At 43.8% G+C, this 27,070-nt stretch overlaps 1 protein-coding gene across 9 annotated transcripts in view; it reads right to left on the reverse strand.

Moving 5' to 3' along the window:
- The window catches only part of WDFY4 (WDFY family member 4), a 285,777-nt gene that overhangs the window by 196,064 nt on the left and 62,643 nt on the right, over nucleotides 1-27,070 (reverse strand). For all 9 annotated transcript variants that reach the window (XR_012020969.1, XR_012020970.1, XR_012020971.1 and 6 more), the window contains 7 exons: nucleotides 23,166-23,259; nucleotides 8,415-8,629; nucleotides 7,368-7,462; nucleotides 6,254-6,491; nucleotides 5,772-5,848; nucleotides 4,493-4,714; nucleotides 3,637-3,815 (listed from right to left, as the gene is read on the reverse strand). Coding sequence is in view for 6 of the 9 variants with exons in the window: in XM_072806363.1 (XP_072662464.1) it covers nucleotides 3,637-3,815; nucleotides 4,493-4,714; nucleotides 5,772-5,848; nucleotides 6,254-6,491; nucleotides 7,368-7,462; nucleotides 8,415-8,629; nucleotides 23,166-23,259 (1,120 nt within the window). In the remaining 3 variants the exon portion in view is untranslated. The remainder of the gene's footprint in view (nucleotides 1-3,636; nucleotides 3,816-4,492; nucleotides 4,715-5,771; nucleotides 5,849-6,253; nucleotides 6,492-7,367; nucleotides 7,463-8,414; nucleotides 8,630-23,165; nucleotides 23,260-27,070) is intronic.

Here is a 27,070-nt window from a genome sequence, read left to right on the forward strand (position 1 = left end):
AAATTACAACATCATAGATTATTGGTTGCCAAGGTTAGGGACAGGAATAAGGGAGGGAGGTGTGGGTGAGTGGGAGCGGTTGTAGTTTTAGTTTTTATAAAAGGGCAATACTAAGGAGCTTTGTGGTGATGTAAACGCTCTGAATCTTGGCAGGAGTCGTGGACACAGGAACCTACACATGTGACAAAATTGTGTAGAACACATACACATACACACAAGTACAAATAAAACTGGAAATTGAATAAATTAGCAGATTGTATCAACATCAATATTTTGGTTATGAAATTGTTCTGCAGTTTTATAAGATGCACCACTGAGGGGAAACTAGGTAAAAGGTACATGGGGTTTCTTGCTATTATTTCTTACAACTACATTTTAGCCTACAATTATTTCAATAAAAATTTGAATAAAACAAAACTAGTTAACGAGTATCACAAATTTTAAAATGATAATTTCAAAGCTTTGTGAATAAAAATATTAACTAATATTAAAAATTAAGTAATATACAATATTTTCTTCTTTTCAAGATTTTATTTATTTATTCATGAAAGTGTGTACACAGAATGAGAGAGAGTCAGAGACACAATCAGAGGGAGTGAGCAGGCTCCTCACAAGAGCCCGATGCGGGACTCAATCCACGCCCTGGGGCTGAGCCACTCAGGCTACCCAATATACAATATTTTCTATGCAGTAAATTTGTAACTATTTCTTTAAAGGGAAAAAAACTAAGACACTACAAACTATGGTAAGATAGAAGGAACACAGGCATTCTTTCTTCTTTCCAATATTTTTCAGTTATTTCAAAATGTATTTATATAATTTTTATAATAACTATAAAATCACCATATCCATAAATATGTATAGAAGTGCATATTTTTCAAATGAGAAGTCATACAATTTCAGAGGTAGTCTTTCTACAAATTAAATGAAATTTTCAAACAAGAACAAACCAAGTTTCAGTCACCAGGCATGCCTAGAGTGGGGTCCACTGTGCTCTCTCTCCTTCTCCACTCCTGACAGGCAAGGACTTCTTGCTCTCCCTCACTGAAGCTCTGCCCCACCCCTGCAGTCTGGCTTGCCTTTTCCCCCAAATTCCTACAGCATATACTCACTGCACCATCTGCACTGACTTACAAACATAAGATGTCTCAAATTCTCCCATCATTTTGCTCAATTTAGACTCTTGAAATACTCCTCACTTTTTAAATTGAACTTACCTTCTCTCTAAACTAGAGAACCATCGTTAAGCTAGGTCATCCCCAACCTAATGTCTCCTATCTTGTTTTTGCTTAGCAGATATCTGCATCTAAACACAGGCCTTCACATTTATCCCAATTAAATTTCACTTGCTGATCCTGAACCACCTTGTTGAGATCATCTTGGAAAGTCCACTCTGTCTGACTCAAGCCTTGGTCATTCCCCATGGCGTATTTGGGCATATCCCTATGGCATCACACCATTGCCATCCTTCCTGCTAATTGACTCTGGCTTAGCTGCCATGAGGTCAGTTGTTCATCCATGTACCAATTCACTCAATTACACTATCATCTAGTCCATGTTCCTCCTTGTGGCTGTAAATTCAATGCAGTTCATCAAATATTTATTGCATGCTTCCTGTGTACCATCCCTTGTGCTAGGTGCAAGCAAGGTCCCAACATCAATAGGACTTCTTTCTTAGCCTCAAAGTACATGAACTATTTCACAGAATACCCACCTATTCCATAAAACAAGACAGATTGCCAACATGTTTTGCAAAAGAAGAAAAAAAAAAAAAAAACAAGCCCACACTGTAATCACGCCTGGACAAAAACAAAGACACTGATGCAACCACAAAAGTAACCACCCTTCCCATCCTGGCTAACGTGAGTGACTACTGCTTTTTCTCCAATGACAACTCTAACCTGCTCCATTCTTCCTACTTCCTATATAAAAATTCTGAACATACACAGGCATCAAATCCCCTCTCTTTCTGGCAGCACCCAGTTGAGAATAGACCAACCTCCACTTCCTGAATCCTCCCTCAAATCACCTAAAATAAGCCCTAATCCTATCTAAGCTCCTTCCAAGTCCTTGTAATCCCATGGAGTAGAGCATCTTGCTACAGGAAGCTTAATAAATCTAACTTTTGTTTTATACTATATGCACATTCCTGGAGGTATTTGGGTGGTGAGCATGAACACCTAGCACCTAAAACAGTACCTAACAGAGAATGTGTGCTCCAAAATATTTAATGTGGGAAGGAAGGAAGGAAGGAAGGAAGGAAGGAAGGAAGGAAGGAAAGATGGAAGGGAGGAAGGAGGGAGGGAGGGAAGAAAAGAGGGAGGGAAGAAGGAAAGAAAGGCTAGTATTGTCAATAACTTGAGAAAAGAGTTAACTTCATGTCTTGGAAGACCTATTTTTGTAATGCTCCTGCTGAATCTTTCTAGTTACCACTGCCCTTTTTTAGTAAGATGACTATACTAGAAGATAGCATTGAATTCATCTTTAGGTGTTATATTGAATTTAGGTTGTTCTAACCTAATAGTTCTCAAAATGGGGTAATTTTGCCCCATAGAGGGCATTTGGAAATGTCTGGAGACATTTTTGGCGATCACAACTGGAGAGAGAGAGAGATGCTGTGGCATCTAGGGAGGCCACAGATGCTGCTAAGTATCTATCCTACTGTACATAGAATAGCCCCCGACAACAAAGAATTATCAAGCCTAAAATGTCAAACTATGGAAATGAGAAACCCTATTAATCAAAGATTCTCCATTCTGGCTAAATATTAGAATCACCTGAGAAATTCTGAAAGTATTACCAAATTACCCTGCACACAGAGATTCTGTTATGATTGATCTTAGGAGCAGCTTGCACAAGAGAACTTTAAAAATAATTTCCAGGTGATTCTAGAATGCAGCCTAGATTGAGATGTTCTCTATGGAACCTGGGTGAAATTCTGGCTGCACTTGCTCTCTGGTGTCTTCTGGGCCCTTCTCTCTCTGGCTTCTCTGAGGATCTCTAACAGTGGATGCTGGAGCACACCTGCTATGTCCCTCATCTCCCAGCTTCCTCTCTCTCATGCCTCAGGACTTCAGGTGACTCTAAATGGCAGTAAAGAGACACCTCCTCCGGCTATGTGTTCACATTCCATTGCCTTCTCTAAGCAGGAAACCACTTTTCTCTCCTCATTCTTGCTGTAAATCTGGTAAATGCTGCTGGCATCCTTGCAAGCTCTGGTGCCTGACTCCTCAGTGTAGTGTGCAGGCAGTTGTATTAGATTCATCAGGAAGCTTCTTGGAAAAGTAGAACCTTAGACCCTGCACAGACCTTCCTGGGGAATCCACAACTTAAAATGTGAAAAGACTTGTTCACTCTAGGACTTCATATTCTCTCACGACTATTCCTATTTCCATGTTTCACATTCTGCTCTGGTTGTGTGGCTTTCATTCCATTTTCTGAAGGATTTTCATTTTATTGCTTTTGGGGCTTTTCTCATGTTTGAGTCGAGCCAAGTATTCTGACAGCAAGGGAGAGTTTCATTAGACACCAGCCCTGCTGCCAAATGAGAGCAAAGAACAGAACAGAGACCACTCCAGGTATTGCAGCTGGAAGGCACAGCAGTGGGACAAGCGGAACTCAGGGTGACTAGCTCACCTTGGCTGAGCCGGTGATCTGTCCATCCAGATAGGTGGAAACAGTGCAATTCCTTTTCATTTCCTTGGTGACAACCACAGCCAGGTGGTGCCACTGACCACAAGCCAGCAGCTGGCCACATCGGACCCGAAGCTGGCGTCCAGCAGAAGGCTCAGGATCATCCTCGGGTTCCATGACATCTGCAAGAGAACATAGTCACCACATCTTGTATGCAGCATCACACTGCAGCAACCAAGGAGAACAGGGCCTCATGCAGAGGAGCCATGCCCTAGACCTCCTCATAAAATAACCACAACAGCAACTATCATTGCTTGAGATCTTGCTTTGTGCCAAACACTGGATTAAGGATGGTAACAAATGTCACTTCATTTCTTTTTTCACAGCCCCTGGTGAGGTAAGTGCTATAACAATCCCCATTTACCTACCCCCCTGAGGCACAAACAGGTTATGTAACTTGCCCAGGGTCATGCAGCAGGAGTCAAACCCAGGAGTCAGGCTTTGGGGTCTACCCCAGGAGACTTCCTCTGCAGTGACATACATTTGCCCTGGAGGCCTAAGAAGGAGGAGGAAATAGGCAGTTGTGCTCTGTGACAATGATGTCGTGTTACCTCTGGGGCCTTTTGGGTATTTCCCTATGAAACAGTGACACTCCCAGGGCACACAGGAAGAACAGGCCATTTCTGGCCAACATAGAGGGATGAACTTAGAAACCCAGGTGGAGCTCTAAATAACAGAGCCTGGACCAGCCACCAACTACTAAAGGATTGGGCTCCCGGGTTCTTATGCCGAGAGCTGCTAACTTAGCTCCGTTTCCCCCAAGTGTGGGCAAAAACAGCTCCAGCTCCCAACACCTTACCCAGGGGCTGAAACTCTTTCTCTTCTGTAGACACAACCAAGGAGAAGTCATCCAGGCACAGGCTGACAGAGAAGCAGACAAAGGGCTGCTCGGTCCTGGCCAGGTGACGCACCAGGCTTAAGAAGCGCAGTGGGTGGCCCTCAGTGACTGTGCTGTGCCTGCCAATCAGGAACCAGCAGGAGAAGGTCAGGCCCCGGGGTGGAGGGAATGACCTGGCAGCACCTGGAGTCAGAACACAAGCATACCCTTAGACTTTCACCTGCCTTGCAATCTTGTCTAGACTCATCGTGGCTCTGATTCAGCCCATGTGTGGCCCTACTGTGTGCCAGCTCTGTGGCCTCATCTAACTCATTTCCACTTTATGTCTACCCCATGCCACAGAAGCTTGTCCCTTTACTCATGTACTCACATACACTCATATACTCACAGGAGTAAGTCGTATTCCCATACTCCCATAGATCCCTGAAGCCTCTCTCCAATTCTATCTCATCTATTATTCTATGCCACTTTGCTAAAGGAGAGGAGGAGGGGCACAACTCTGTAATTGGTCACCATTGGCTGACCTAAAGCTGCAGAGTGTGCAATGTGAGGCAGAGGACATCAGCCTAGCTCAGCTGAACCTTTCATAGGGAAACTCTTGTCCTCCTGACCCATAACAGGGTTGGCAACACAAAGCAGGCCCACCATCTTCCATGAATTAGCAGAATCAGACGTGGTACCCCACGTGGAGGCTGTGAATGCAATGGCTCCTCAGCACCCACCATCCCAGTGAGACCCTGGTTCTCCTAAGCTAGGGCGCCTAGCTCAGACAGCGCTGGGTGCTTGCCCTGCCCTGCCTAGCCAGTTTTTAGCTGAGCTCAGTGCTGCGCAAAGCCTGCCAGGGCCCAGGTTGATCAGATGGCCATCCACATAGAACTTATAGTCTTCTTCAGAAAGAGCCCAGGGTGGAGTGAGGTGTTGGTTTCGACATTTGTCAATCACTGACTAAATGAATCCATCCCAGACTCAGTCATCAAATCACCAACTGAGACCACAAGTGTTCACTGAGTCCCCACTGGATGCAGAGTCATGGCTGGGCCCTTGGGACACATGATAAACAGGATCCTCCTGCCCTAAAACAAGCATGACAAACTGTAAGGATGAAAGGTACACAGAAACAAGGAAGACTCCCACTTTCCTTAATGCCAAGTGGAAATCTGAAATCAAGGCTCCCTCAGCACTTATTCTGGAGACAGGGTGAAGATAGCTCAGCAAACTGAAGCTGCTGAGAATCACCTACCTGTCCCAATCCCTCCAGAGACCAGATACTCTGTGCTGCTTCCCATAACTGTAGACAGAGTTGGAATAAACAAACAGCTAGAAACAGAAAAGTATCTCAGATTATTGAACCGCACACCAACTTCTGGCCATGACATCACCCCTATCTCCCTCTTCAGGGGCCTCACTCCCTCTTACACCGAGGACAGAAAGCGGCTGATGCCCATACGGGGGCCTTAAGAGATGGAATTTATGCTGGATCCTGAAGGGGAGGGAATTCCAGAAAGCAGGCCCTCCAGGGCAAGTAGAAGGTCATAGCACTACATGGCGGAGGACACTGGCCCTGAGAAGTCAGAGGAGACAAGGTGTCCCTGACCCAGACATTTTATGCTCCTGGCTGGTGAGAGCTGGTGAGGACTACAGTTTTTTGATCAATATTATAATTCATCAGAGGCACTGGGAAATGAATAAAGTGCATTCCAAATATAAGAAAGCCTGTCGTACCCATAACCTTCCACGGACATGTCAAATTCCACGAACGATGGAGCCAGGGCCGCCCTCTGAGGCTGCAGGTTGCGTGGGGAGGTCATGGAGATGAGGCTCATCGAGGTCTGCAGGGCAGTGGCCGAGCCCTGGGACGTCCCTGAGGGCCTGATGGTCTGGGTGACTGCTGAGCATGGGCCGGCATCCAGAACAGTGCCCGTGGGACCCTCAGCAGTCCCTGCTGCTATAGCCTGGGACCCTGAGGCAACAAGCAAAAGTAGAGGGGCATCCCCATTTAAGCATATCCACAGCTCTTCTGACAACAGCCCCAGGGGGTCTGCAACAGCCCAGAAGGAAGGCTAACCTCACCACCACCGTGCGGTGGCTCCCTACTGACTCACTCACACTAAACTGCAGTGAGAACATGCTCCTCCTAGAAACTTCTTCCCCCTTCAGCCCACCATTCCCCACACCCACCCCACCCTACTTTCTAGCACACCGTCTGCTGCTGCTGTCATTGGCTTGCCCCACTGGTGGTCGCTCCATGACGTTCCCACTCATGACAGCCTACTTCTGTGAAAGTTCTGCTCCCTGCACCTGGCTGCCGGCACAGGCTGACTCTCCATCCATGCTCTTCAATTGGGCCTCCTTGCCTTTGTGTCCTTATGTGATCTCACATTCAGTACCTTCACAGCTGTCTTTTCTTTAAGCTGGTTCCTGGAGCCAGCAGCCTCCTGAGGACCATGCCTGATACTAGGGAGCCACCCAATGCTTTGGCCTCTTGATCCCCGACCCATCCCATGAGCTGTGAACTGTGCAAAAAGCCATCACTGGCATGTCTGTCCAGGGGCAACACTGGGTACTTGACACACAGTGTGTCATGAAGGAAACCCTATTGCTGTTTCTTTGATCTGCACCCAAAGGGGTCAAGTACACGCTCACCGTCCCCTATCTTATAGGAGGGTGGGGGTCATCCTTTTCTTTCTAGATCTGGGCTTTCTCTGGGACCACCAATCCTGCTTTTCCTCATTTACTCCATTGAGCAGCAGGCAGTACCACTTTTTGAGTCTATCTGCTTCCCACCTGTTGTAAAGGCTCCCTTAAACAGAATGCGTATTCTCTCTTCTTTCCTCACCTGAGCCTCCAGAGTCTCCTCTGTTCACAAAAGATAAATGGAGGATGTTCACTGCAGCCGACGGAAGTGGAGGCATCCCAAGACCGAGAAACTGTCTAGGTATCATAACACACGAGAGAAAGAAGTGAAGACCTTTCATGGGTGGAAGCATTCTCCGGTTCACTGGAATACCTTCCTAAATCCAGGTGCTCCCTAGCCCCTCCTCCATGCTTTTGTCTCTCTGCCCGGAAACCTTTCCTCAAACCATCCAGAAGCAGGGTGTCCCTGGCCTGGCACCGAGACCACAGAGCTAGCATGTTTAGGTGCCTTTGACTTAACCAGTGATTAGCTGGGAGCCTCAAATCAGACCTTGAAGAGATAAGGAATTTATACTACACTGTTCTGTGTCTGATCCATCAGCTCTGCTCTGTGCATCTCCCTCCTACTCAGCTTTCCAGGCAACAGGTGGCTCCATGAAGGGGCTGCCAACAGGAAGGCCCCCAGAAGATACACTGCCTGTGACCCTCTCCTTGCCAGGAGGCCTGGCCCTACTCACACTGGCCCAGCTCCCTGCAGGCTAGCCTCTCGGGGTATCAAGTCCTCACAACCCCCATCCCTCTCAGTAGAGCATCCTCACCTGCCCTCTTCCCTCCTCTCCTGGTCCCATGAACACCTGCACAGGCCTCAGGCCTGAGCCCCTCACTGCCCTGCAGCCCTGACCCTTTACACGCACTCTTCTGACGGTGGCTTTCCAGTAGCTCTGGTGCTGCCCACTCACCATCCTCCATGATGCTATCTGTGTTGTCTGCAGAACCTCTGACTACTGTCCTTTCTTCTCAAGGTCATCAGCTCCATGGGAGGGCTTAAGTCTGCTTTGTGGGCCTGCCCACTGTCTATGTGGACCCAAGGATGTCCCGTGCCAGGAAGGGCCACCCCCAGCAGAAGGGAGAGGCAAGACAGGGCACAGGGAGACCTGTCCCTGTGCATGCCCTGTCCCTGTGACCTGCCCACTGTACCTGAGCCCAGCTATCAGTAGCTCAGCACCATTTAATACACAGCACACAGTACCTTAATACATCTGGTTCAATGGCTTGGGAGGCAAGCTTTTCAAAGATCCTGATAAGGCCCAAGTTCAAGGGGCTGGGGCTGGCTGTCAGGGCTCTGCGGCAGGAGGCTACAAGGGTCCTGAGCATCCCCGCCTCACACATGACCTGACGGTTCTTCTCCGATTTCACCAGGGACTGGATGTGACTGGCCATGGAGCACTGGATCTCCTGCGAAAGCTAAAAGGTAGCAAAAGCAAGCAGTGAACCCTTGAGGTCAGCATATTTTGTGGGCAACTTGGAAAGACCCCTAACCAGGCCTCAAAAAGGTTGTGGGGGTCAGGCGACTGCACCTACCTACATAGCCTGTTCTCAGTGTACCCCATCTGATTCAGGGGTTCTCAGATGTACTCTTGCCCAGTGCAGGGGAACGGGGGCCACTGGGGTCAGCTGCCAAAGAGGTACAGGCTTAAAACAGGTGCAAACTGGCCTGTGAGAAGCTACATCTGTTCTAGAGACATGGTGTCTGCCCCAGGCAATGTTTAAGTGGTTTCTGAATGAACTGCTAACATTGAAAGATCTGGAGATTTTATGTAAAAGTCCAGACATGTGGCCTCTCTCGAAAGGTAGGAAGGCTGGGCCAGACAGATGGCAGTCTGTGTCTCTGAGAGGCAGCTGGGCTGGCCCTTAGCTGCACCTCTCTTGGGCATCTCGCAGTCCTGTGTTTCAGTCCGTACCCCTGACATAAGAGGTACAGTGGCCCAGGAGGCAGGCCTGGAGGCGGTGTTCACGTAGACTGGCTGTGGCCCCACCAAACCGCACTCATCCCCCAGGCTAATGCCAGACGCAGTTCCTGTGCGGAGGGCCTTCAGCCTCCTGCTGTCAACCCCCCACACACACTTTCCAACTGCCCTCCGTCCACCTCTCAGACAGAAACAACTGTGGTCTTATCTTGCCCTTATTAGTTTTCCAGTCAGTTCAGCATCTTTATGTCCTTGAAATCCACAGAAGAGAGCACAGAGTAAGCTCAGTTCGTATGTGAGCCAAATACATTGTTTTTGCAATCTCCTTTTCTTTGTAAAAGTATAAACCCCTGGAACTCCCAGGCCTCTCCAAATAATACAGTTTGGAGTAGAAGTCAGGGTGTTCGGGGTGGGAGTTGAAGTTCCTCTATGAAAACTCTTAGGACTGCTCATATTCTCTTTTACTGTTGTATATGATATTGTCTAAAAAAGTGAGAGGGATACCAGTTAGAACTTAATGGAATTTTCCTGCAGTGGATGCTATGAATGCAGCATCCTTCTCCATATGGGTGTACCCATCAGCGCTCCCCTTTCTCTGGAGAACTGCCCTCCCCTAAGTGGGAGCTGCCCTGTCCAGGAGCTATGTCCCCCCATCTGTCCATGCATGCACACACATGCACCCGTGTATACATATATACACATGTGCATGCATACATGTACGTGTGCACACATAGGCACGCACGCATATATACATGCCCACACAGCTATACATATACTTGTGTGCATATACACATGCATGCAAACATACACACATCCATGTACCATGTGCACACATGCACACGCATGCACACATACACACCAGACAGTAGTCAACGAGATCACATCCTTCAGTCTTTGTGGTGCAATTCATGCCTGAGAGCCCTGCCCTGTGGGCCCAGGTTAAGGTTGGACTTCAGCTGACTGCACGTCCTCACTCAGCTTCTTCCCCTGCACCATCTGCTTCCTTCACTCCCCTTCCCCTGAGTCCCAGCCTTGATGGAGCTGATGTACCTGTACCCCTGTCTTCGGCTCTACTTCCCAGGAACCCGAGCTGAGGCCTAGCATACTTTTCATGTTGCACATCTTTGCCCTTGTTTTTGGGTTCAAGGAAAGAGATCTCTGACAATGTAAACCATATCTTGGTTAGTCCACCAGTGTAAAGCCATGAGTAACCACAAAAGCACTAATTTGAATAATCTCTTTCTAATGATGACTGGCTTCTAGTCCCATCTAATTGCAGACCATCTGATGATATATACACACCCCCATGAAAGTTTTCTTGGGGTCCTTCACTGCTTCCCCTTCTTCCCTTTCCCCTTCAAAAGAGTTATTAACCACCTCTTCAATGTCAGGCTCTGGGTAAATTTCTAGGCATTTCAAGAATAACAAGACAGTGTCCCTGCTCTCAAGGGAATCACAGGCTACAGGTGAAGGGACAATCCCAGCACAGTGAGAAATGGGCATGGCAAAGGCAGAGCCTGGCTTTGACCCCAGATTCCATGGTCAGGATCACTTCACTTCCCATCTCCTCCTCACATGTGCTGTGACTTGGGAAAACACCCCAACACAGTGGTCAAGGGCATGTTTGTATCACTACGGGACAGAAATTAATAAGATGGCATTCATCCACAGGCCGCAAATACCACTTAGTACTATATGTGTTTCAAGGATTAAAAGGTAGTGGGATATATATTTACACTGTTTATCATCAGTTTTTAGATTTAAAAAAAAAAAACTGAATGAGTTACACATCTTACCTTTCGCCCTCCCTTCCTCCTTCCAGGAGCACACCTCCTAGAGCTCCTGTCTCAAATTACAGTATTTAGTGAAATTTCCATCTTTACAATATCTTCAGTAACACTTCTAACTTTCTCGTGCCTTGTGCCATACAAGGACACAGTAAGAAGAGGGCCGTCAGTGGAGAAGTGGGCCCTGACCCGACACTGAATCTGCCAGTACCATACTCTTGGACTTCTAGCCTCCAGAACTATGAGAAATAAGTTTCCATTGTTTATAACCCAGTCTATGGTATTTTGTTATAGCAGCCTGAATGGCCTGAGACAGTCCCTTCCCTGTCACTGCGGTATTGGCACAGCTAGTATAAATTGGTAAAGGCAATGTAGAGCCCAATGGGGACCAGAGACAAAAGGCAGAAATGCCAAAACTCATTTGCAACAATTCCATCGCTTTTACTTTGAGGAGTTCTTCCACATGAAAATCTACCCAACCTACTTGACTCCCTTCCCCAGATCTTTCTTCTGCTGCTCTTAGCATCCCTCCCTGCATCCCAGAGCCTGCACCTCTGCCTTTCCTCTCACCTACTCCTCTCAGAACAAAAAAAGAGCCTCTGCTCACTTGCCTTGAATTTTCCCTCTTCCAGAACCTGTATTCTTTGGTAACTGCAGTCTTTTAATTTGGGGTGAAAGTTGGGGAGACAGTCTGTATGATGCAAGATGCAAAAATAACATCACAATGTATTATTAATAAGAATTAAAAACAAATGTCTAGGGCAGCCCCGGTGGCTCAGAGGTTTAGTGCCACCTTCAGTCCAGGGTGTGATCCTGGAGACCCTGGATCGAGTCCCACGTCAGGCTCCCTGCATGGAGCCTGCTGCTCTCTCTGCCTGTGTCTCTGCCTCTCTCTGTGTCTCTCATGAATAAATAAATACAATCTTAAAAAATAAAAAATAAAAAATAAAAAGAAATGTCTAGAATCTCCAGTTTTATTATCAGCACTTCACTTATTGCTTTGAGGACTTTTGGCTTTCTTTTTTTGTTGTTTCCTTTTTTTTTTTTTCTCTTTTTTATCCACCAGAGAAAAGTTACTTAAAATCTAAATATGAAAAAAAAAAAAAAGAAAGAAAGAAAGAAAAAAAAGCAAAAGTTTTCAAAAGGGAGAAATGCTGATCTTGTCTAATGATGCCACAAGTTTACTCCAAAATTGCTCAATACCCCCATAATGGAGGAGGGAAAATTGATCGTCCTCATTATCACTGCAGCTCTGTCAATACCAATATTGCCTTGTTTTGAATAAAATGTGCTGGTTTTTTCAATGTTGGTTCCAGTAAAATGGGGTTTTAGTGAAAATATGAGCAGTAGCAGGAAACCAGTCTGGTTTCTCCCCCTACAAATGGATTGATTTTCCTAACGCATATTACTTCCAGCGCAGGCTAGGGGATGGTGGTTCAATTAGGACTCCATGGTGAGCACGTGGGGTCATCAGGCTGGCCGGCAGGCTGGACCCACAAGGCAAATTAGCACAGAGCGACTTGCGGGGCAGCCGTCAGGAATTTTTTTTTACTTTCTCCACTTAACAGTCTAACCTTCAAGTCTATCTTTGTCCAGCTGTAGATGTAGATGTTTGTTGTTCTTTAGCGCGTGTTCTCTCTCTCTCTCTCTCTCTCTCTCTCGCTCCCTCCCTCTCCCTCAATTTCTTTTCTAGTCCAGATTAATATAGTCCCAGAGTCCAGTGAGGGCTGGGTCCTGGTGGAGTGGGTCCCTCCAAGGAGGCATGGGCTTTGAACACATAAGTCTATGATGTGTCCTGACATAGATGTAAAAACCATCAGATGACCCTGTCTATTTCCCCCAGACACTTAGAAAGAACCAGGGAGTTCTACTGAGCTACTCAAATTTGGATTAGTTGCTTATTCCAATTTGGTTGAAATATTCTTTGATGATTTTGGAAAAGAGATGGTACAACTCAAACGATCTCAGCTCTTCAGAAATATCACAGCTAAATAGGGCCCACAGATGGGTTTCATTTGATAAGTTGTTATGATTATCTTTGCCTACTTATCGTTTAAAGATTTTGTTTATTTATTCATGAGAGACACAGAGAGAGGCAGAGACAAAGGCAGAGGGAGAAGTGCAGGGAGCCCGAAGTGGGATTCGATCTCAGGGCCCAGGGATCATGACCAGAGCTGAAGGCAGATGCTCAACCACTAAGCCACCCAGGATTACCCTATCTTTGCTTACTTAGAATTAGTTCTTTCTATATATGGGTGTAAACTTTCTCTTTTGCCACAGTCCCCATCAGCCTGATAGACTCATTTGTGGTGTCCACATGCCTTGTAGGTATAGGAGTTTGTGATCTTGGTTTCTATGTAAGAGGTCTGAGCCCCATCAAATCAGCAGAACCCATACCTGAAGGCATGGCTTCCTTGATGCCCTTGAATAGATTTGCAACTAAGATCGAGATGCATGTGAGTGCCCGCTCCAAACCTGCTTCCTTCACAAATTACATGCATATGATGGCTAATGCTACCTGGTAATGGAAGCCTAGGACCTTGTATTTATGAAGTATTTGCCTCTTTCCAACTTTACTTCATCCTCCCTTTTGGTCCACCCATGCTCCAGACCTAGTAACATTCTCTCCCTTTGCCAAATGTGTCACACCTTTTTTGACTGATTCCTGAAGCTGGGAATGTCCTTTCCAGCCCTATATCCCTTTGTTGAGCTCCTACCTATTATTCAAAGGACAATTCAAATGTTCTCTCATCTAAGAACTATTTTCTGATTTTCCCAAACACCACTGTCCATACTTGAATCATAAATACTACACTCTGACAGCTCTCTTGTTAGATAGATAAGTAGATAGATGATAGATAGATAAATAGATAGATAGATAGATAGATAGATCTCTTCCCACCATCCCCTGTCCCCACTACACTGTGAACTGCTGCCTGAGACAATGACTCTTTACCCTTGTTGCCCTAGCACCTCTCTCTGCCTCAAATGCAATAGCTGCCTCCTAAGAGCAAGCACAGGGGTAGAAGGGATTCTAGAACATAGGAGGCACACCTAACTCAGAGGGCTGTGGGCACTCAGAAAAGGTGATGTATCAACTAAATGTGGGAGGATAATGAAGAGAGAACCAGGCCAACAGGGAAAAATGGTCTTTCTGGGAGTCGGCACAGCACATGCAAAGATGAATTGGTGAAAGTGAGCATAGCCTTTCAAGGAAAGGGGATCATGGGTGGTTGTCAGCCCCCCCAGTACCCAATGCCCTCGTCTGCAATGAGTCTGTAGTCAGCCCTGAGAACACCACCGGGGAAGCTAGCCTGTAAATATCCATCTAGGAAGCTGCCTGCTCAACCGGGAACCTGTAATATCTGTGGAGAGTTTCCATCACCTTGGACACACACACCTTCACTGCATGAGACAGGTGAGCAGTGGAGCTGGGTGGAGAGTTGCATGAGGCCCAACACAACTCCCCAGCGGGAACCCTTCCCACATGTGGCCAGGGCTTCCTTGAGGTCTTCCTTCCCCCAGGAAAAGGAGGTATGAACTTACCCTGAGTGTCTCTGGTGCTATAGCCAAAGTATACTGTTGATACAACTTTCGTTAAGAGATATTTTTAAAGCAGATCTTTTGTTGTTGCTAACAGATAGATATCCACAACTGTCTGGAGAAGATTCCTGGAACAAGACTATAGAGTACACAGTCTCTTGTAGAGATGAGGGATCTACTCACAAGCAAACTGTGGCTCAGGCCCTGGCATATTGTGTCTGAGCTTCCAGGTAGATATTCACCCTTCTTTCTCCTTGCAGGCAGAGGACAACAAAATCTACCCACAGCTAGGTTCTCATGCTGCTTTGACATTAACTGATGAACGAACTTGGGCTAGTTACTTATTTTCTCAAGGCCTCAGTTCTTTGCTTTAAAATGGGGATAATGGGGGATCCCTGGGTGGCGCAGCGGTTTGGCGCCTGCCTTTGGCCCAGGGCGCGATCCTGGAGACCCGGGATCGAGTCCCGCGTCGGGCTCCCGGTGCATGGAGCCTGCTTCTCCCTCTGCCTGTGTCTCTGCCTCTCTCTCTCTCTCTCTCTCTTTCTCTGTGTGTGTGTGACTGTCATGATTTAAAAAAAAAAATGGGGATAATGAAAATATCAACCTCCCTGGTATGTTGTTTGTGGGAGTCCATAGGAAGTTTCTATGAAAGTGCTTTTTCTTACTGGATACAAGTTTTTTTCAGGATATTAGCCCTTCTTAGTTATGATGTTCTCTTCTCATAGCAATAAGATTCCTTCCAACTGAGTGTGTGGTTTGCATGGCCATTGTGCATCAGACAAGCTCAGTATAAGAGCAGGAGCACACACCTACCATGCTCGCGTGCCCCATGGCTAGCGATGGGAGCTACATCACTGCCCACTCACTGTTTGAAGGCTCTCTCTTCTAAGTACTTTCGTGTACTGGCTCATTTAATCTTCAAACACCATGAGCTAGATGCTATTATTACCTCATTTTATAGATGAGGGAACTGAGGCCCAGAGAGATTATGGCTTGCTGAGTTACACAGTGAGTGGAGGGACAGGAATTCAAGCCAGAAGGTCAGCTGCATTTTATCACTGAGATCGCTGCCTCCCAGGACTCCAAGTGCTGAAGCTTGCAAAGCACTGGCCAGCCTGGGTTTTTAAGGTAAAGCTAATTGAAACTGGCAACTCTATGGGTTGAGCAGTGGATACCTAACCCATCCTGTCCTAGGTCAGTATCTCAAAACTTATAGGAAAAACTAAGTGTTCATGACTTTGGCTCACACTGGGATCATCTGAATTTAGTAACTGGTACACAGTATTTGCCATGCACAAGACCTAAATGGGTTTGACCATTTCTGTAATCTTGAGAGGCCAGGTGGGAGTCTCATATATGTAACTCCGCAATGCAGACTAGCTCACTACCTCCACAGCTGCCCATCTAGTCGGGCAAGTTCGTCCTTATACTGAGCCCAAATCATTGCTGCTTAACTAACTGGCCTTTGTGTGTACTCTTCTACCACCAGTCAACTAACAAGTATTTGCCCAGCTCTTATTTCCCCAATATCATTTCTCTCTAAGCTACTTACCCTGAGGTCTGTTCACTATTCTTTCCATGACTAAGGAGGATTTTTCAGATCCCTCACCATCCTGGCTTCTCACCTCTGGACAAACACAGATGTGGCATGCTAGAGGGTCATGGAACTACCACCTCCCTTTAGCTGGACACTATACTTCTATAAATATAGTAGGAAGTAGAATTACCCATAGCAGTGTCCTCACGCAACTTCAGACAATTACTGACCATGCACTAAACCCCCTAGGACTCTTTCACATATTCTATTCTGTCTTCCCCACCCTGTGTATACGTGCATTAAGACATGAGCACAGGCCTGATTATCTCTGCTGAATTTTGACCCAACAAGATTCTGGTCCATTCTTCAGACTGCCAGGAATGCTTCACATCCCCATTTTGTCAGCCAGTGGGTAACTCCTCCTTCCAGCTTTATGCCATCTGCCATTTGAGTTCATTGAGGTAATGGATCAAATCCAAAACAGGAAAAAGAGAGGACATAGTCCTTTGATTCCAAGTAGACTGTAACATGTAGCTCAACATCAATTCTGTTATTAATTTAATAATAGTAAAACACCAGTCAGAAATATACCTAAAATGTATCATCTTCCACTAATTGTTTCCAAATTTCTATACAGTATGACCTAGAGTCCTAGGAATACAGACTGCCAAAGCTAGAAGAGGAGGGGGGAGTGTGTATAATGGAGCCAGTGTCTGATGAGCAGATACTGTGTGCCAAATACTGTGCTGTCCTTTTCAATTATACTCTCCACTATTTTTCCCAATGGGAAAAATATTATAAGGGGATACTGAGACTGGATGATATATCAATTTCCTAAGGTCACATAGCTAATGAGCATCAGAAACTGGTACTCAACCCAGGTCTTACTCCAAATCCCATGATTTTAACACAGTGTCATGCACTCATTATAAAGAAGGGAACTGATCTCCTAAGGGTTCTAAATTGATGATGTATAAAAGTGTTTTACTTGGTGGGCATAGTTTGGCTTCCCTTCTATTTTACTGCCCCTTATTTAAGTGAAAGTGCCTTTGGACAGGGCAAGTACTCTTCCCTATAGGACAGGCCTCGCCACTCTCTATTATTTCCACCAACACATTTCCTTTATATTCTTGGCCCCAAGACATTGAGCTTGCAACCTCTCTGATCTAGGCCAAATCTGAGTAGCTGAAACTGAGGTGTGGAGACCAGAAGTTAGCCTACATCAGCCACAGAATGATAGGAAAAGGGACTAGAAGCAAGCTCACCTGATAACTGAGCCAGAGGTCTTCCCATCCAACTTTAACTTCTACTCCATCATTCTACATCCATTGTGTTTTGTTTTTGATCATCTTAGTCATCATGTAAGATTATGTTTATTTGGTCTATTTAAGAGGTTACCCTAAAAAGTAAACTGGATTTTGACCAGGATTGAGATTTTCCCACTTAGGAACAATAGAAATGGGGGTGGGGAGGGGGTTTCAGTATGAAAGAGCCTAGGATACTTAAAATTAAACCTTTTAAAATTCAACATTTAAGTATTCCAAATATTTGGAATTTCTAATGTGTCATAATTTAACAAAATGAGACTCCTACTTAACCTATTTCCTTGTTGGGGGAAATGGCTCTTTCAAATAGCCTGCCCTTATACAATGCTACCCAGGGCTATTAATGCTGTCAATATTTTAGTTATTTGAAACCCATATGATTAGTTCAATGTGTTTGAAATGCAGGCTAATTCCAGAAAATGGCACGCTTTTCCAAATTAAGGCATGAATGAGCTGATAAACAAACATAGCCCTGAGCCTGATCTTTTCTCTGTTCCATCAGACCATCCAGAACAGTTCTGTGGTAGTACAATCTGGAACACACCCAACAGTGACTCACAGTGCCAACTGACTGTAGACCATGGTCTCTCTAGTGCCCAGGTCTGATCATGTTGTTGCTTTCCAGTAGCTTCCCATGACTACCATGTCCATACAGGAAAAGCCACTTGGCACAGAAGTAGGAGGTCCAGGAGCCTGGCATCACCGACATCTACCACCTAGCAACTGTGTTAACTCTGTAGCTCAACTTCTACAAGTTTCAAGTCTTCATCATCGAAGTGGGAATACTGATACCCACCTTGCAAGGTTATTATAAGGATTAAATGATAAAATGCTTGTAGAGCTTCTGGTAACTAATAGCAGTGGTTCCACCATTTAGCAAGTGTTTCCCATGCTGCAGTGTACTTTCTGCTCTCTGTGCTGAGCACTCACTGCATTGCTTCATTGAATCCTAACAATAATGCCACAAGGAAGATATTATTATCCCCCTACTACAGCAAGGAAGGTAAAGGATCACAGAGGTTAAACTATTTCCCATGGCTGCGTGCCTGTTGTGGCAGAGCTGAAATATGATGAAATTCTGCTGTCATCAGAGCCTGGCCTCTGCCTACATATAGCAGTGTTCACTAAAGATTATACTGCTCATGATGATGATGATGATGATGATGATGATGATGGATGGTATCTCAATAAAGTTCAATTCTCTTAGCATGGTATTCAAGGCCCTTCATTATGTGGCTTTGACCAGACTTTGCAGCCCCACACATTGCCTTTCTATCCACATGGTCTATCCTAGCCCAGCTAAACTACTCAAAATCCTCATGTGTGCCTCTTTCTGAGGATGAGCTTCTTGTCTTTCCTCCCTCCTCTACCTGATCTGGTATGGGCATGTCTTTTCTTTAAAGTCTGGCTCCAGGGTCCCCAACTCTCTAAGGGTTTCCCTCCCCTCTGTCACAAGGCTCTGTGGGCAAACTTTTGTTGCCATCAAATATGGTTTTACTGTCTTCTACACTCCTCTCTCTACTACTCTCAACTCAGACTGTGATTTCCTGTGAAATTTGCCTCTGAATCCCCAGTGGCATCTAGAAGGTGCTTGAGTAAAATTATTCACAGGTGCACATGTATCACATTGGTTGCTCCACTGCAGTGAGTTCTACCTTTGTTTGCTAAACTAGATCCAGCTTCCCACCCTCTGAGTTACAGTTGTCATGAGCACAAGCAAATACTCCTCTGCTACGAACTGAATAAAGACCACAATCTTAATGAAAGCAGAGTGATGCTGGGAACCAGCTAGCCCTCATAGGACTGGTCAAAATTCCTGCTAACAGTCACATCCCTACAGTAAGACGATCGTGGCTGCTAAGCATGCTAGAAAGGGAAAATGTCTTCTTCCCAATGAGTTGTTTCTTTTCGAGGCCAACTCAGCTCCCAGAGAACTGGGTTGGACTCTGTTTTTGCCTCATGCTTAGGACAGCAACATTCACAATTCAACTCCTACTGTCCAATTTTAATACTGGTGATGATACAGCTGGATCATCTTTCCAAGAGTAGCACATGGTGTAACATTTTGGAGAGGGAAAAAGACACTTTTTGGTTGTGAACAAAACAAATTTCACGTGGACATAATTAGAAATAGATCAGACAACCCATGTATGTAGTTATTTAAGTTGTCACTCCTGAAATGACATCTATACCTTGGAAAGTCATCAAGTTCCCATCTATGAGGAAGGAAGAGCATCCATCAGGCAGGAAGGTGGCTAAGAGTATAGTGCTGGGAACCTCAAGCCAACCTACAGGGAGATGAGGGGAACTCACATTCCATCTTCTTAGTAACACTGCCATCTACTGAAACTTCTTGCTCCAAAGAACGATCCTACAGTCCTTTTCATTCCAGCATTTTCCTGTGTGGTCTCATTTCTCATTTGATTTAGTATTCTATTGATTGTTATGAGGTTTCCCACCTTCCCTTTCAGAAATTAATTACTGTAATTGTTCAACTTTTAATAGTTGCTGATTTGGCATCTGCAGGAAATATTTGACAAAATGCATCACTACGTTTCATTTGCATTTTGAGAGACAGTGAGGGAGAATTAGACTTTTCCTAAATTACTTATTGTGACCTGAATAGAGAAAAAGAATCTTACCAAATGGAATTCTCATTTGCATACTTAATGTGTCCGATTATTATCACAAAGGAGTCAAGTTCCACTACATACTCTAATGTGACAACTCACAGAGTTTATCTGAAGCTCAGGTTCAGCTGCACAATTTACATGCACTAGCAGTGGAGAGAGAGGCCACACTCTGCTCTGTATCACTGCAGTGAAGTTTTGCACAACACAGTCATCACCAACTGTTTGGCTATTACACCCCTGGCTTGGTTGTTCTCATTCCAAGTACACTACATGGCTGGAAATACAGCTAAGGAAGTCAGGCATCCTTACAATAAGGCTATTGCACCTGGAAAAATGTACAATGCCAAGAATGCATGACCTTACTTACATTCTGCAAAAGCCGCAGAGGTGAGAGAACCATTTGTCAAGCACACCTTGATCTGGGGCCTGGGAATGAGTTCCAGGCCTCCCCTCACCAGCTCCATGACTGTAGGAAGTCACATAGCTTTCTTGAGCCACAAACACCTGCCTTGTGGGAGGATTCTAGTGTACTGGGATGAGCTATTATGAATATTGATGAAACAACATGCCTGGCATAATCCCGAAATGTGGATTAGTTTCCAAAATGCTCCAGGAAGGTCCTGCCTTGAATACCAAGGTAAAGAAAGTAAAGTCCCAGACTTGAGGTAACTAAATGACTAGAAGACATATAAAGAACTAGAGGACACTTTATCTAGAGGTCAAATATTTTTATATACCAGTTGATGCTTAAGGCAAGTAGGTGCTGGTCTTCAAAGATGACCCTCAACAATTCCCTCTGTTCTATATTCACAGGCAATACCCCTTACATCAGTAGGGGTGGCATATGGCCCTTCTCTCTGAGTCTAGGCTGAACTTGTGACTCACTTTGACCAACATACCAACGCTATGGAAGCAAAACCAGGTTGTTCAAGGCCTAAGCCTTTGGAAAGCCTGGCAGCTTCCACTTTTGTGTCTTTGGGATCCCTGAGCTTGACCTGTTGGAGAATTCACTTGGAGGGACACAGGTAGAGGCCAGATGGAGAGGGCTACATGGAAGAGAACCCAGGATCCTATTAACCGCTCAAACCAAGGCCCCAGACATCTGCCCAGCTGAGGAGCCCCTGTCATTGGAGCCAGCCTTATGAGGTACCAGCTGTATGAGTAAAGAAGACATCTAAAATGGTCCAGCCCATGCAACACCGTGTGGTACAGAGATGAGCTGTCCCTGCTGTGCCTATCCAAATTTTTACCCACAGGAACCATGAGAAAAAATGATATAGTTTGTTAACTTGACACAGTAACAGGTAACTAAAGAAACAATCAAGCCCATTTTATTCCAGCCTCCTGCTTTTCTGTAAATGTTGAAAAATGTAAATGTATTCCATTTCACTATGAGATGTGTCTCTATTCATTGGCTTGATAATCACTTCATCGTCACTTTCCAGCAAAGGGACAGGAACCAGAAAAAAAAAAAAAAAAGATTCTAGTTACAATGGCACAAAGAGATGTGGAACCAGGTCAGTCTATTTCTTCAATCCTGTATGAAATACTACAGAATTTCCTCAGTGAAAACAGTTCCCTTCCCTATACATCAAGGACTTTGCTCCCCCACTTCACCTCTCTCACTGATTTTGGAGGGCTTGCAATATTTTACTAGGTCATTGTCATTTTCAGGCTGTGATTAATAACACCACTGGTCTTCATTTTTTCTTAGAACATATTACTTCCTTTTGAAAAATTGGAAAAAGCAAATCTGGACCTGCAACCCCTGCCCTCCTTTTCCAATAGAAACCACTGCTGTGCAAAGGAAAGACCAGGAGATCTGCCACCAGGTAGGACCACATTTAATACCAGGTCCACCAACTGGAAATTCTTCAAAGTCATTTAAATTATCTGAGTTTCTGTTTCCCCACTGGTTAAAATGGAGACAAGTAATACTCCCAAGAAAACTGCTATGAGGGACAAATTGTGAAAGGGTCTAGCACCAGGCCTGGTTGCTCAGTTCAATTCATTTCCTTTCATCTACACTCATCAGCATGTGCATTCTCCAGGTTTTCCTCAACAAGAATTGCCTTACTGTGTTACTCAATCCTTTCACCCTGCAATGGAGCCCTTTGTTCTACCAAGACAGGAACTTGAGGGTTGCCTTTGACTCTCCCACTTCCCACTCCCTGGACCTGTTCATCTTGGGGTCCTGTGATTCTGTCCCTCCTCTCTCTTCACATCTGCCCAGATACCACCCTATCTGAGCTACCATTGATGTGGTAATGAAGACATGGCTTCCTAACTGCCATTCCCATTTCCCATGTTCCCATGCAACAACCAAAGAGATATTTTTGGTACAAAAATCTTATAGAGTCATCTCCTACTCTCTTGAAAGGTTTCTTGCTGCCCTTGTGATAAAACTCCATACTTAAACAGGGCTCCAGCCTTCCTGTGCCTGCCCTATCTGGCACATTTCCCACTCTCCCCCTTTGCTCCTACCCCAGCCACTCCTTCTTGCCTGGTTAATTGCTACTCATCTTTCAGGGCTCTGCTTAAATGTCACCATCTAGGAGATGGCTGCCCTGACCTCCATCCCTTCCTCTAAATTAGATTTAATTAGGTCTTCCCCACTTCCATTCCCATTATACTTTCTCAGAATCCTGTTTTCCCCCTTTATTATCACTTGTCACAATTTGTAATTGTATATTCATCTGTGAGATTATTTATTTAGTCTGCCTGCCCAGGCACTATCCCTTGGTCCCCATGATGGATGCAGGATCCATGGACAATGTCCGTCTTGCTAGCCTGGCATGTCCTATGCAGAGCACTAAGCCAAGATCACAGCCAGCACCCACAGGATGGATGACTAGGTGGGGGGCAAAGGACTTCCAGCCCCACCGATGCCCAGTGCTGTCCTTAGCACCCAGGGTTTGCCTCGTGAAGGTTGAACTATTTTAGCTAGTTTTTGTTTGGGTGTTGTTTGCAAGAGGTCACTTCACTAGCAAAAATGACCTGTTTCAAATGGCCTGGGAAGGAAGGGTGGGCAAAACTCAATCATGGGTCACAGACATACTGACTCTCCCTTACAGAAGGTATTTCACAAGGGTGGCTCTGCTAATGCAGGGTACTGAAGGCAAAGACAAAAAAGAAAAAGTCTGACCAGAAGGAGCTTAAATGATCAGTCATGTGAAAAAGACAAATATGTGAGTCCATCAATAAGTACCTGGGGGTGGTCTGCATGGTACAACCACGGCAGCAGTCTCACCATGATGCACAGGATTCCAGGATGCATGATCACAGCATCCCCTTCATCCACCCTGTAGAGAGAGGGGAAGCAAGATATCAGATTTGAGTTTTCTAGTATCTTCTGCTTTTCACAAACCTTTCTGAGTCTTTCTAAGACAAGTCATAATCCTCAGTCTACCAATTATTACCTATGTAACTTTGAACTAATTAATCTGAGCCTAATTTCCCCCAACTGCACGATGGAATTCACAATGCCATACTTCTTTCATAGAGACATAGAATAATACCTTTGTGCCCTGGGACACAGGGGCTGGCTCATAGTTGGTATTCAATGCAAGTTAGTTGCCTGGTCCTCTCCCCTTCCTCCAGACACATAGGAGTTGGAGAGGCTCTTATTTTATGTTAATCACATACTCACAAGGGCTTTTTGATCTCTTCAAGATGGTGTACACACACTCTACTCTGTCCTATCCACTGAATACAACTCGAAACTCATGCAGAACACATAAGCAGCTCTCTGATGACTCTGAAAAGTAAATTATAGCAGAGAAGGAAACCAAACCCAAAGCACCATGCAACTGGCGTTGAATTTTCTGGAGTGTCCCTCTCCAGAATTCCTTGGTATGAGCTCACAGGAAATCTGAAAACAAGTATGCACCATGTGCAGACAAAGACAGAGCACCAAGGAAAGGTCTCTGTTCCTGGTCTAACGAACAGGAAATGAGACTCCTAAATGTAACAGAGCATGGAGGAGAAGCTCTGAGATTTTCTTTGTTTGGTTCCTTTATTATTTCTAAACCAGCCTCTGGGCAACCTCACAGCAGTAGCAGCAGCCAGGCAGATGTCTGAATATCTGGGGGAAGACAATCATTCTCTCTAACCAGAAGAACTATGGTTCCAAGAGTGTAGGGGAAACCTCCATTGCTTTTGTTTCCCTTTTTCCTTTCCCTGCTTGGCACCAGAAACAGATGCAGTGGCAGGAAGTACATGTCAAAGCAGGGAAACTAAAGCCTCAGCTTCCTAGACAGAGAAGGAGGGAGCCTCTGGAAGCCATGAAGTGTTGGGAAGATGATGAAGAGAGGAGGCTGAAGAAAGTCAGACCATGTATCAATCTCTGGGCTCAGTTCTGAGCTGCATGTGTGAATCTGATCTTAAACCACATTTCAAAGGCTTTAAGAAATGATCTTAAAAAAAAAAAAAAAAGAAATGATCTTAAAGGTAAAGCATCCCCCAAGACTGGCTACTTCATGGGGAAAATATAGAATATACCAAATATCACTGCCAAGTCTGTGAAACCAAACTAATACCGGAAACACGACTCACAGAAGGTGGGTAAGAACTTGCAGGTTGAACCTAACCTGGTCGATTGCCTGCTAAAACAAAATAATCAACACTCTCCAGAAGATGTCAACAAGAGCTAAAGTTCATAACATTCAAAATGGCCAGGACACTATCTGATATTACTTAGCATAGAACATATCAAGGAAATCTCAATATCTCACACAGAAAAAGATAGTCAACAGATGCCAAGCCTGAGATGACTCAGATATTGGAAGTATCAGACAAAAACTTTATTTTTTTCAATCAGACAAAAGCTTTAAATAAGCTCTTATTAACCACACTCCAAGAAGAGTGAACACTATTGAAATGAATGAAAAACTAGAAAATCTCAGTAAAAAAAGTGGAAGCAATGAAAAAGAACCAAATGGAAATTTAAGAACTGAAAACACAATAATAAATTTTAAAATCTTACTAAATGAGAACCATAAAAGAATGAGATGAGAGAGAATTCATGAATTTAAGGATAGATCAATAGAAATTGCTCAATCTAAACAACAACAACAACAAAATTAACGTAAGAAATCCTCAAAGTCATGTACTAAAAGATCTAACATCCCAATGTAGAAGTTCCAGAAGAAAAGGAGAAAGAGTATAGTGTAAAAAAAAAATGTCCAGGAAGGTTTTAGCCATTATTTCTTTAAATTTGGTGACTACATAACCTTAAAGATTCATGAAGCTTAGCAAAACCCACACAAAATCAACAAAGTAATATGAGCCCGGGCACATCATAGTCAAACTACTGAACTCTAAAGACAATGAAAAAAATCTTGAAAGCAGCCAGAGAAAAACAACATGTTACATACAGGAGAAAAACAATTTGAATGACTATGGATTTTCTTATGAGAAATCAGAAGGTATAGGAACAGTCATTTTGAAGTGTTGAAAAGAAATGCACACAATTCCATGTCCAGCAAAAATATTTTTTCAGAAATAAGGACAAAATAAATATATTCCCAGATGAAGGAAAACAAAGAGAATTTCTTATCATATAATTTTCTCTAAAAATAATACTGAAAGGAGTTTTTCTGCTGGGAGGGAAACAATAGCAGAAAGAAACCTGGTATTTCAGGAATGAAAAAAAAATAAGAGAAATGGTACATAATTGGACAAACATAATGGAAAATTATTTTTTCTTAAGTTCTTAAAATATGTATGACAATTGAAAACAAAATATAACTGGGTGATGGGCACTGAGGGGGGCACTTGAAGGGATGATCACTGGGTGTTATGCTATATGTTGGCAAATTGAACTCCAATAAAAAATAATAATAATAAAAAAAGAAAACAAAATGTTATTAGATGTAATATGCATGATAATTACAACAAATGTAGCAGAGATTAAAGGGATCTGCAAAGAATCAAACTTTCTGTATTCCATTTGAGGCAGCAAAATATTAATTCTAAGTAGAAATATTAATTCTAAGTAGAATTCTAGGTATGTATACTGTAATCCTTAGAACAAGCACTAAAGAAATTAGTCAAAAAGAAATAGTAAAAAATTTGGTAGATAAATTCAAACTGAACACTAAAATATATTCAAATAATCCACAAAAAAGTAGAGAAAGAGAAACGGAATAAAAAAGGGGGAACAAAAAGAAAACAAATAATGAAATTATATACCTAAGCCCCAAACACATAAAAAATTACATTAAGTAAAACTGCCTACATATACCAATTAATAGACACATATTGACAGAATGGACAAAAATAAAAACCTAAATATAATATTATAGCTAAGTTAAAAGTATAAAGATAGAATTTAAGCCATGCTAACACTAATCAAAAGAAAGCTGATATGGCTCTACTAATCTTAAAGAAAGCAGACTTCAGAGCAAGGAAAATACCAGGAATGAAAAAAAAAAAAAAAAAGTTATGTTGCAAAATCATTAAAGGAGGCACAGCATCCAAAATGTGTAGGCGCTTCACAAGAGAGCACCAAAATTCATAAAGAAAAACTAGTAGAAGTAAAATGAAAAATGGACAAACCCATAATTATAGCTGGAGAATTCAACACTCTTCTCTCAGTAATTGATAGGAAAATAGAAAGAAAATAATCAAAGGTATAGAACTGAACAACACCATCAACCAGCTGATGTGATTGAACATTCTATTCAACAACTTTAGAATACACACTTTTCACATTCTTTGGAAACATTGTCAAAAATAGTCTGTCTAGGTCATAAAATAAACCTTAAAACATAGCAAATAAGTAAAATCACACAAAGTATGTTCTCTGATCATAACAGAATTAAATGAAAAATGAATAATAGAAAGATAACTGAAAAATCTCTATGTATATGGGAATTAAACATCATATTTCTTATTAATTGTGGTAAAATACAAATAACATAAAAGTTACTATTTTAATCATTTTCTAGATCAGTAGTATTCAGTACATTCATATTGTAAATAACGCATTTCTAAATAGTCTGTGGGTCAAAGAGAAAGTTTAAAGAAAAATTTTAAGGTATTTTGAACTCAAATAAAAGGGACATATATCAGAAAAATTTGTGATGCTCCTAAAGCAGGACATAGAGGAAA

This window comes from Canis lupus, chromosome 29, assembly GCF_048164855.1.
Source record: "Canis lupus baileyi chromosome 29, mCanLup2.hap1, whole genome shotgun sequence".
In the NCBI taxonomy this organism is placed as follows: domain Eukaryota; kingdom Metazoa; phylum Chordata; class Mammalia; order Carnivora; family Canidae; genus Canis; species Canis lupus.